General features: G+C 39.6%; 1 protein-coding gene across 1 annotated transcript; it reads right to left on the bottom strand.

Moving 5' to 3' along the window:
* Positions 1–7864: 7864 nt before the first annotated feature.
* Positions 7865–8785, bottom strand: LOC110540144 (olfactory receptor 5AC1-like). The gene has a single exon (XM_021626961.1). The coding sequence runs from the start codon at positions 8783–8785 to the stop codon at positions 7865–7867; it is 921 nt and encodes a 306-aa protein (XP_021482636.1).
* Positions 8786–12888: the final 4103 nt, after the last annotated feature.

Below are 12888 nucleotides of genomic sequence, written 5' to 3'. Positions count from 1 at the left end.
TGGGCAGAGTGCAGGGAAACTTATGAAAGAAGAGGAGATAGTGAGACCTGGAGAGGACAGGAGCTCCACAAGGAGAGCAATAGAACCAAAATATCTGAGCACAGGGGTCTTTTCTGAGACTGATACTCCAACCAAGTACCATTCATGGAGATAACCTAGAACCCCTGGACAGATGTAGCCCATGACCATTCAGTGTCTAAATGGATTCTCTAGTAATGGGAACAGGGACTGCCTCTGACATGAACTCAGTGCCCTGCTCTTTGTGGCTTTCACCTCAGGGGGATGCAGCCTTACCAACCCACAGAGGAAGACAATGCAGCCACTCCTGATGAGACCTGATAGACTAGGATCAGAAGGAGAGGGAGGAGGACCTCTTCCATCAGTGGACTGGGAGAGGGACATAGGGGAAGAAGAAAGAAGGAGGGTGGGACTGGGAGGGGACAAGGGAGGGATACAAGGGTGGGATACAAAGTGAATAAACTATAATTAATAAAAATAAAAAGAGATATCTCTCAAACCTATGTCAGAGAAACTCCTTTTTCTCAGTAGCTGACAATTAGCAAAGAGCTTCACAAGTAGCCAAAGTGTAAAGGATAAAAAACAGTGGAGCTGTCAGTTTTAAATAAGACATCAATATCACATCCCTTCCTCCCAAGGAAGTGTTGCAAGATATTTGATCCTATTGTGAACTCCAAAACTGTAAAACCCTGTTTCTTTGGTGTGGTTGAGCCCTATCACACACCTGTAATCCAAGAACTTTCTGTTCATTGTAAACTCGGTGATTATGCCATGGTTCACTCAGACCTAGCACACACCTTTAATCCAAGTTTTTTTTTTCTGAAATTTTTTTCTCTTTTTAAAAATTTTTATTATTAGTTACATTTTATTAACTCTGTATCCCAGCTATATCCCGCTTCCTCATTCCCTCCCACTCCCACCCTCCATCCTTCATCTCCTCCCTGCCCCTTTCCAAGTCCACTGCTTGAGGAGGACCTACTCCCCTTTCATCTGACCCTGTTTTATCAGGTATCTTCAGGACTGGCTGCAAAGCCCTCCTCTGTGACCTAGCAGGACTGCTCTTCCCTTGCGGGGTGGGGAGGTCAAAGAGCCAGCCATTGAGTTCCTGTCAGAAATAGTCCCTGTTCCCCTTATTATGGGAAATCAATTGGCTACTGAGCTACCACAGGCTAGAGTTTTTTATACACAGGATTTAATAAAGTTAACCCTAGGACAAGAGTCAGAGCAAGAAACTAGCTAACAGGGATTAAAGAGTACGAGAGACTTTGAGTTGAGCGATATTTAAGACAGCATGGAGAAGAAGCTCTAGCTTTAGCTTAGGCTTCAGCAACTCAACTCCCTGGCTTGTTGAGCTTTGAGCAAACAAGTCTTCGATCTTGGATTTTTTTTTTTTTTTTTAGCCTTTTGTTCCTGGGCTGTCAGTTGAGTTAGTGAGGCTTTTGGATTTTTCCATCTAGACCTGAGCTGGGAAGGAAGGTTAGCTGGGTACCTTCTCTGCCTCTCTGAGCTAGCAGATTTTCAACCCAGAATCTGGCTCCTGAGTATTGGTAAAATAGAACAGTTGGAATTTTCCTTTTTGTCTATAACAACAGGATAGATATCATTGTAGAAAATGGGGGTAAAGGACTGTAAAAGCCAGAGGCAGTACATGACTACAAGTAAATAGTTTCTGAACACATAGTAATTCACAGATGTTAGGACAGTATGCACAAGGCCTATGCAAGTTTAGGCCACACAAAATCCCATTATTGAAGGGAGTGCTTGGGCATGATGTTCCATCCCTACCTGAGGAGCTATTGGTAATTGGTATCAGTCAAAGGAGGGAGTGTTAATTTTTTTATGAGTGTGTAGACATAGTAAGCCTGACACATTCCACAGAATGGCCCCACAGCTAACAGTATGCTGGCAACACTAATACGATACAGTGGGTTTTTCTAATAGTGAGAACACCAACTTGAGTATGTTATGAGAGTAGATCTAGCAAGAGACAGGGGAAAGAGATAGGGAGGGATAAGGAAAAGAGATAAGAGATGAAAATGTTCAGCTACAATGTATGAAATCCTCAAAGAATTAATAAAACTATCTACAGTTATCATTTGATGGTTGTTTGGCATGGCTACTTTTAGTCTTGGGGTGATAAAGAACATCATGGCAGAAGCAAGTGTTAAGGGAAAACTTTTCATCTTTCCAAGAGGATGTTTATAATGTTTATAGAGATGTTTATAGTGTCTAGAACCACTTCAAAGACTTAAAGTTCTTAAAGTTCCTACTGCTGAATATGGGCTATTACTCACTTTCAATTATCGATTACAAGTTTGCTGTCATTGAGTAGCATCGCAGTTTATGGTCATTTCTAGGACAGGTTATAATACCACAAGATAAAGGATGAGAGGTAGGAATATAAGGGGAAATCCATTAACTTCTTATTTTGAACTCTGACTTTTTGCAAGAGTCACGTTTTAGTGAGAACATCCATGTTCCAAAGAGATAGCTCGGTTATTGTAATATTTATCTTGTCACACTACAGAGACCAGATTTGGGAAGACATTTTCCAATTTTTCATTTGAGGCTAAAACAAAAAAATAACAGCCCCAAATGAAACCCTGTAGCTTACCATGTAAAAGAGTGGGCATTGTGAAAGACCTTGGGAGATCAGAACAAAATCTTGTTAATTTGAAAGGATTCAGCACAACAAGGAACTATTTGTATTTAACCCAGACAACTGAGGCAGAGATGAGGCTAAGCTTAAAGTGGGAATGGGTGTGTCAGAAAAGAGAATATGGGGTATCTTTGGGATTGTGGGGGAGGTATACATTCATGACACATTTACAACGGTGACTACTGAACCTCCAGTTTAAAGTTTGGCTAATTATTGTACAGACTGACTGATAGCTGAGGTCTCTGGAACATGTGTTGCACTATTTATGGAGGCAGATTTTAGTACTAGGAAAAGCCTTCACCTTAGATCCTATTTTGCTTTACCAAGTTCCAAATCTCTATACGTTAGATAGAAAAATAAACGGTAGAATAGAGTTTTATTTAGAAGTGAGTGCAGAGGCTGCCTGCAGAACTTCTCCTCTCTCTCTCTGTTCCTGAAGACCCAAACCCTGTTTAGTTCCTAGTTCTGTAACAGAACACCAGCTGCAGGCTATCCTCTTCCTCTTCCATTGCTCACATTTCCTGTGGATCCCACAAACTAACCCCTTCCCAACTTGCTGCTTTGTCCCAGACCCCAACTCCAGAAGTCTCCCCCCTGCTAACCCAAGGGCTGCTTCTCCCCGAGCCACAAGTAGGCTGAAGGCAGACCCACACCTCTCCTACTGCTCCTGAGATCCAATCTTCCAGCCTCACCCTAGCTCTGTAGCTGGAACCCTGCTGTGATCTCCTTTTCCTCTCTGATCCTATTCCCAGGGATCACAAAGACATACTCCACCAACCTTCCTTCCCTCAACTCATCCCAGTTCCCCAGCACCCAACACCAGCAGGCATTATCCAGGTTCACATCATAACAGGCCAGAAAAATAGGCAACACAGCCATCACACTCATCAAAACCAAGCGAGGAAAAAGAAAACAAGGGAAATAAAAACCCACCCAACAAAGACAAATCTAGATATCAATACCTAGACCCATAATTATCCCAAACCCAGATGCCAAGACACCAGAATAGAAACACAGTCAACACTCTACCTGCCAGAGCAGTTGGCAGTCCTTTGTTCCTTCAAGCATGATGGCTGCCTTAGTGACCAAATCTGTTTTATGTCCAGGACACATAAAAATCAAATCAAATCAAATCTAGGCAGTACTGATGTGGAAGTTTCTGTTTGTTTGTTTGTTTGTTGTTGTTGTTTTGTGTTTCAAGAAACCCAGGGGAATTCCATGGGCTGGTAGATTCTTCCATATATATTGAGCATCCAGCTGCCCTTGTATCAGTTGTTCAAGTGCCTGCACTTTTTCTTTTGTTATGGGCCACTGCTCTTGGTACACAGGTCTGTTTGATAACAATTTTAGGGCCACAAGTGTTGGTATTTCAGCAGTGGTCCCTATTATAAATGTGAAAACTCAGTCCCTATGATGTTCTGTGTTTCGACAGTGGCCACAGCTTGTGATTGTTCTTGCTTTCACATATCAATACCTTCCCCAGGAGCATCTACCACTTCACCCCTAATTTCCTCATTGGCTGTCTCTGGGATTGCAGGAATGTTAATTTAAGTATACCATTGTTTTAAGAAGGGCAAACAGGATAGACATCAGAAGTAGGAGAAGACAAGAAACAGGACAGGATCTCTGAAAGACTCTACCCACCAGGGTATTGAAGGAGATATTGAGGCTCATAGCCAAACTCTGGACAGAGTGCATGAAACCTTATGAAAGAAGGGAGAGAGAGAAAGACCTGGAGAGTACAGTAGTTCCACAAGGAGACCAACAGAGCCAAAATGCCTGGGCCCACAGGGTCCTGCAGAGACTGATGAATAAACCAAGGACTATGCATGGAGAAGACCTAGACCCCTGCTCAGATGTAGCCCATGGGCAGCTCAGTTTCTATGTGGGTTCCCTAGTAAGGGTGCAAGGACAGTCACTGGCATAAATTGGTTGCCTGGTCTTTGATCACCTTCCCATGGCGAGGTGGTCTTTTTAGGCCACAGAGAAAAAGAATCCAGACAGTCCTGAGGAGACCTGATAGGCTATGGTCAGATAGTAGGGAAGGAGGAACTCTCCTATCAGTTGACTAGGAGAAGCACATGGGAGGGGAAGTAAAAGGAAGGGTGGGACCAGGAAGAGAGGAGGGAGGGGACTACAGCAGGGATACAAAATGGATAAATTGTAATAAATAATAATAATAAAGATTTTTTTTTAAAGTCAAGATTGCCAGTAACCAGGGTCACAATAGGAACTGGAGACCAGAGTGTCACTGAGATTATCTGGCCAGGATCCTGATTCAAGGTTAAGTGAGAGATCCTGTCTCAAAATGACTAAATTGAAAAATGAGAAAGCAGGACAACTGATATCTTCTCGGATTCATGTACACTACACACACATGCACACACACACACTCACATGCACACATACATGCATGCAGGCAGGCATACACACACAACAAACATCTTAAATGCTATTTTAAAATTTTTTCTCTATTCCTTTATTCTTCAAAGGCAGATTGGCCAGAAGTATCTTTTTCTAATTCATGCCTATTATGAATATAATATTCATGGGCTCACTATGCTGAAATTTATAGCTGTTCTATATAATCAGTTGTTGAATATTTATTGCTTAATTAATTATTTTTTATTTTTTAATAATTTTCATTTTTCTTCACAATTTATTCATTATATATCCTGTTTGAAGCCCCATCCCTCAACTCTCCCCAGTGCCACCCTCCCTCTCTCTTCCCCCGACCCCCTTCTCCTAGTCCACCGAAAAGGGGGAATTCTCCACTATTGCCATCTGCCCTTAGCTTGTTAAGTCTCATCAGGGCTGCCTGGTTTCTCTCTCTCTGTGGCCTGGCAAGGCTGCATAATCAGGAACGAGTGATCAAAGAGCAATCAACTGAGTTCATGATAGAGGCAGCCCCTACTCCCTTCATTCAGAGATCGACATGGAGACTGAGCTGCCAATTGGTCACATCTGAGTAGGAGGTCTAGTTTCTCTCTATGCATGGTCCTCTGTTGCTGCATCAGTCTCTGAAGGACCCCCTGGACTCACATCTTTTAGTTTTGTTGGTCTCCTTGTAGGGTTTGTGTCTCCTCATCCTCCCTCTATTCCCACCCTTCTCTTCCTCCATAAGACTCTCTGTGCTCTGCGCAAAGCTTGGCCAGGAGTCTCAGCATCTGCTTTGATCCTCTGTTGGGTGAATCCTTTCAGAGGACCCTCTCTAGTAGACTCTCATCCTGTTTCCTTTCTTCCTCTGCTTCTGGTATCTATCCTGTTTGCCATTCTGAATGAGATTTAAGCATCCTCCCTAGTGTCCTCCTTAGTGTTTAGCTTCTTTATGTCTGTAGATGGCTATGCTATATTATAAGGCTAATATCCACTTATAAGTGAGTGTATACCATGCCTGTCTTTTGGTCTCTGGGTTACCTCTCTCAGGGTGATCTCTTCTAGTTCCATCCATTTGCCTGTAAATTTCATAATTTCCTTGTTTTTAATAGCTGAGTAGTATTCCATTTTGTAGATGTACCAAAATTTCTCTATCGATTCCTCTGTTGAGGAACATCTAGGTTGTTTCCAGATTCTGGCTATTACAAATAAAGCTGCTATAAATATAGTTGAGAAAATGTCCTTATTGAACGGTAGACCATCTTTTGGGTATATGCCCCGGAGTGGTATAGCTGGATCTTGAGTTAGTGCTATTCCCAATTTTTTGAGAAAGTGCCATATTGATTTCCAAAATGGTTGTACAAGTTTCCACTCCCACCAGCAATGGAGGAGGGTTCTGCTTATCTTTAAGCTTTTATATATTAGTATTTTGCTGATAATATTTTCATCCTCTTTTTCTTTCTTATCAAGGCTTCCTGAGTCCCCAATTCCCTCATAAACTTATGAAAAGTTCTTATTTAATTAGAAATATATATATGTATATATGTTTATACATGTATATATATATGTATAGCCCCAGAGTCCATATACATCAGATTACCTTGTATATACTTATGATATTAATATTCTGATTGCATTGTAGTTTATATTTTTACTATATATTTGCTATAATTTTTGGTGTATTTACTACTCATGCAATCATTTACTGCTTTCAACAATTGTCATTATGTGTATCCAACATATTTTCTTTATTTGTGAATTATCCTGTTGATAATCAAAATACTTCAAATTCTTTGTTATTACCAAGCATGTTTTGATCAATATTAATGCTGTTAGGCTTGGCTTAATAATGGCTGTCTTGATGTGTCATGAGCAACTTCATATTGCAATTCAATAAATGTATGACAATCATTCTACAATGTCTGTATAGGCTAACCATTCCTTCCTCAAACACATGACACTGTTACGTATATATCTGAAAAATGAAGTGCTGTTCCAAATTACATACAACATTAAAGAAACATACACACACCACAACTATTATGAAATAAAATGGATCTGATTTTTGAAACAAATCTTTTGGAGCATTTAAAATATCTTAAATTCTTTAAGAAAGTATTCTTTCTCACATTTGGCTTAAGTTTTATATTAAGATCAATATTATTTTAAGTTTACATATTGATCATATAATTATATGTACTGACTGAACTGAGGTTTGAAAAGTAGTTTATTCAACACACACACATAAACACACACATATTCTGTGAGCAATGTGTAATGTTACCACATTTTTAAAAGTTTCACTTAAAACCCGGAATTTCTGAGCAGCACATATAGAATATATGTTTTCCTATGATTAGGACAAATGGACTTGCAGTTGGCACTTTTAACCATTAAATAAAAATTAATTAAAGTGGTAAAACGTATTTTGGAGAGGATAAATGTATTTTAAATAAAGGATTTATACAAACATAGAGTTTCTTTAGGGAATATAAATTCAAAGCATTGTTAATATTATACATTTTATATGTGACATTTATCTGTAAACATGAGAGTTTGTTTATCCTACAAGGAGATTTAATTTGCTGATTTTACTTTAACTTACCTGTATGGATTTAAAATAACAAATAATCTACCTTTAAAGTGCACATTAATATTTGAGAAATCTATAATGTTTATATAACAGTTACACAGATTAATGGTTACATTTCATTATTTAACAATATATCAGCTCACTATATTTGATAATGCCAGATCAGAAATTTTTGATGTATTTAATAAATAAACACCGAAAATTTTTCTGAAAAATAGCTATGGCTTTATGATTTTTCTCAGAGCACCTAAAACTTCCTTGTTTCTTAAGCTGTAAATAAAGGGGTTTAGTAGAGGAATCACAATGGTGTAGAACAGAGAATACATTTTATCCTTATATTTGCTTGGCCCAGATCCTGGGCTCACATACATGAAGAAGAGAGTACCATAGAACAAAGAGACAGAGAACAGGTGGGCACTGCAGGTGGAGAAGGCTTTTCTTCTGCCCCTCTCAGACTTTGTTTTCAGAATTGAAAAGAGAACGTGGGCATAGGAGACTGCAATACTCATGAAGGTAATAGCTTGTATTGCAGCAGCAAAAATAAAGACCACCAATGCATTAATAGATGGGTCAGTGCAAGAAATTGTATAGAGCGGCAAGATCTCACAGTAGAAATGGTCTATTATATTGGACTTGCAGAAGGTTAATCTAAATAATAACCCTACATGAACAAGTGGATGCAGAAAGCCAATTGTATACGAAACACTTATTAGGTGTGTACACACTCTGTTGGACATCACCACTAGATAGAGCAGAGGGTTGCAGATGGCTACATACCGGTCATACGCCATCACTACCAGGAGGAAACATTCTGTGGTTGCACTGGATCCAAACACATAATATTGGGCCATACATTCAAAGAGGGAAATCATTTTACCATTGTCTAAGATGTTGACAAGCATCCTGGGAGTCACTGAGGATGAAGTACAGGCATCTGCAAACGCTAAGCTTCCAAGGAAAAAGTACATGGGAGTGTGAAGGTGGGGGTCTTTCCAGATGAGAAAGATTAAGCCAAGGTTGCCCACCATAGTGATGATGTAGATGAGAAAGAACACCAGGAACAGGGGGACTTGCAGCTCTGGACGATCTGTTATTCCTTTGAGAACAAACTCAGTCAGCAGAGTCCTGTTTTCTTCCATCACATCCCCTCAGGCTGCTCACTACAAAGAGATTTCCATGAAGATATATGACCAAGTTCGAACAAGATGGAATTGATGTCATTATCACATCTTCTCTCTCACATGTTCATTAATCAACAGTTCTGAGTATGGAATGTTTCTGTTTTTACAAATGGATCTAACACATGAAGATTTTTAGAATGATTTTGAGATATAGGGACTTTTAATGATATCTTTCTGATACCACATTTGCAATGTCAGTGTCAGAATGCATTTACTTAACAAAACATCCAGCATATTGGTTCTACAGCATATTCTTACAGGAGCCTTTATTATTATCATCATTATTTAACTACAAAAAAATCTTTGCATCTTGATTACATTTCCAACTTACTGGGTTATCTATCTTATTACAATTCATAAATCTTGTTTTAATATTTTCTTTCCAAAGTATTGGACTCACCAGAAATACACCCCTAGCTATCAATAAGTCAATGTTTTTTCATTGATGTCAATAAGCCGCATAGCCACAAAGGCTAATCATAGAGTTCTTTGCACATTCACATGACTGAACTCAAATTTCTGGTCTACAAATACCTAAGTGTGTTTCCATAAGGATAAAGAGGATCAGACAAGATGTTTCAGTTTTTTTTTCCAATGAATCCTGCTTTCTAGTCCATTTTGTAGGTAAATCATTTCAATAGATATATTACTTATATGTTATCACTTTATGAAAAAAACATTAGTATTAAATGATTCTACTTTAAAAAATAATTGCATCCAAATAAGAATACAGTGTCCTCACCTAATTCCTATAAGGAGATACAATGGATGTGGCTTCACTGAGATTTACATTATCATGAAGAAATCTGAAGGTGAAGAAGAAAGATAGCTTGAACAATTGTTCTCTTCATGTTAATTTTCTATAAGAGGAGTTTGGATTGAATGATTTTTTTTTCACATCTTAAAAGCTACTTGAGAAGTTAACACTGAAATTCCCAGTGGAATAGCCAGTCCCTGGATAGTATGAAAAAATTAAGAAGTCACTACAAGGCAACTATTATAACAATTGGTTCCAATGTTTGCTTTCTTTTGAAAACAAAAGCATTACAACTTAATGATAATAAAAACCATATTCCATTGAGATTCTTTTGCTGTTTTTAGATGTAACTGACTAGCCAATTAAATTTGGCTTGGGATAAAACAACTGACAACAAGTTCTGGAGGGAGTGTGGGGAAAAGGGGATGAGGATTCGCTATTGATGAGCTAGCAAACGTGTCCAGCCTGTGTGTTAACTATACAGACAGAGTTTAAATGATATTTTCCATCTGGGCTTTTAATGTTCCCTCTGGGAGCCAAAGACCATCTAACAAAAATCTCAACACCAGTCATGAGAAACCTTAATTTGAATTGTTGGTCAGTTTCCAAAACAGTTCACAAAACATGGACTATTGCTGTTATTCTTGGCTGCATCCCAGAGATAGAAGGTAAGCCTCAATCTCTGAAGACACCATACCTGACGTAGAACTGACCTGACAGCCTCCTTTCTGAGAACAAGCTTTCATGGTACCAGAAGCCACCATGTAAGCTTCAGAAGGAGGAAGCAAATACCAAGGAGGAAGCAAACGTCTAGCTATAAAGCCTATGAACCACCACAACGACCAGCATGGTGCCGTAACTCTAAGGATGCAGAAGTACTCCACGTTTCTCTAACTGGACTTCAGACCTACTCAACAACAGAGAAACCACCTGATACTGAAAACCTAGGTAAGTGCCCAAGAAAATTATCCATTTCATTTAGATTGTGGAATTTGTAGCCTACAGGATTTTGAAGTACAACCTAATGTTTCTTTGAATTTCCTCGGCATCTGTTGTTATGTTCCCCTTTTCATTTACAATTCTGTTAATTTGGATACACTCCCTTTGCCTTTTAGTTAATTTGGCTAAGGGTTTGTCGATATTGTTGATTTCCTTAAAGAACCAGCTCTTGACTAAAGAAGCTAAAAAGCAATAAATCAAGCAATCTGATTAAAAAATGGGGTGCAGAGCTAAACAGAGAATCCTCGATAGAGGAATATTGAATAGCAGAGAAACACTTAAAGAAAAGCTCAACATCCTTAGCCATCAGAGAGACGCTAATCAAAACAACCCTGAGATTTCAACTTACACCATCAGAATGGCTAAGATAAAAAACTCAAGTGACAACACATGATGGAGAGCATGTGGGGAAAGGAGAACCTTCCTCCATTGCTGGTAAGAATGCAAACTTGTACAACCTTTGGAAATCAATCTGGCACTTTCTCAGACAACTAGGAATAGTGCTTCCTCAAGATCCAGCTATATCATTCCTAGGCATATATCCAAAAGATGCTCAAGTACACAACAAGGACATTTGCTCAACAATGTTTGTAGCAGCTTTATTCATAATAGCCAGAACCTGGAAACAACCCAGATGTCCCTCAGTTGAGGAATGGATATAGAAATTGTGGTACATCTACACAATGGAATACTACTCAGCAATTAAAAACAAGGAAGTCATGAAATTTGCAGGCAAATGGTGGGACTTTGAAAGGATCATCCTGAGTGAGGTATCCCAAAAGGAGAAAAACACACATGGTATATACTCACTTATATAGACCTATAAGATAGGATAAACATACTGAAATCTATATACCTAAAGAAGATAAACAAGAAAGAGGACCGGGATAAGATGATCAGTCCTCACTTAGACAAATGGGATGGACATTGGAAGTAGGAGAAAACAAGCAACAGGACAGAAGCCTATCACAGAGGGTCTCTGAAAGACTCTACCTAGCAGTGTATCAAAGCAGATAATAAGACTCATAACCAAACCTTTGGCAGAGTGCAGGGAATCATAAGAAAGAATGGGGAGTTAATATCAAGTGAGAGGACAGGAGCTACACAAGGACCAAATATATCTGGGCACAGAGGGCTTTTATGAGACTGTTTCTCCAACCAAGGACCATGTATGGATATAATCTAGAACGTCTGCTCGGATGTTGCCCATGGTAGCTCAGTATCCAAGTAAGGGGAACAGGGACTATTTCTGATATGAACTCAATGGCTGGCTCTTTGACCTCCTTTCCCCCCTCCCGAGGGAGAAACAGCCCTACTAGGCCACAGAGGAAGACTTCACAGCCAGTCCTGAAGATACCTGATAAACCAGGGTCAGATGAAAGGGAAGGAGGACCTCCCCAATCATTGAACTTGGAAAGTGGCCGGGAGGAGATGAGGGAGGAAGGGTGGGATAGGGAGGGAATGAGAGAGCGGGATACAGCAGGGATACAAAGTTAATAAACTGTAACTAATATTAAATAAATAAATAAATAAATAACAGTTCTTGGTTTTGTTGACTCTTTGTATTGTCCTGTTTGTTTGTAATTTGTTGATTTTAGCCCTTAGTTTGATTATTTCCTGCCATCTACTCCACTTGGGTTCCTTTGTATTGTTATTGTTCTAGAGTTTTCAGGTTTGCTTTTTTTCACTGAATTTTCTTTATTATTATTATTATTATTTTATTAATTACACTTTATTCACTTTGTATCCACCCATAAGCCCTTCCCTCCTCCCCTTCCCGCCCATCTTCCCTTCCCCTTTCTTCACGCATGCCTCTCCCCAAGTCCATTGATAAGGGTGGTCCTCCTCTCCTTCCTTCTGATCTTAGTCTATCAGGTATCATCAGGAGTGGCTGCATTGTCGCCTTCTGTGGCCTGGTAAGGCTGCTCCCCCCTCAGGGGGAGGTAATCAAAGAGCAGGCCAAGAAGATTACCTCAGAGGCAGTCCCTCTTCCCAATACTATGTAACCCACTTGGACACTAAACTTCGATGGGCTACATCTGTGCAGAGGTTCTAGGTTATCTCCATGCATGGTACTTGGTTGGATTATGAGACTCGGGGAAGACCCCTGTGTTCAAATTTTCTGGTTCTTTTGCTCTCCTTGTGGGGTTTCTGTCCACTCTAGATCTTACTATTTCCCACTTCTTACATAAGATTCTGTGCACAGTGCCCAACAGTTGGCCATAAGTCTCAGCGTCTGCTTTGATAGTCTGCAGGGCAGAGCCTTTCAGAGGCTCTTTGTGGCAGGTTCCTTGCTTGTTATCTG

This window comes from Meriones unguiculatus, chromosome 17 (genome assembly GCF_030254825.1).
Source record: "Meriones unguiculatus strain TT.TT164.6M chromosome 17, Bangor_MerUng_6.1, whole genome shotgun sequence".
Classification (NCBI taxonomy): Eukaryota; Metazoa; Chordata; class Mammalia; order Rodentia; family Muridae; genus Meriones; species Meriones unguiculatus.
The sequence above is the reverse complement of the archived record's forward strand: the minus strand, read 5'-3'. Positions and strand labels throughout refer to the sequence as shown.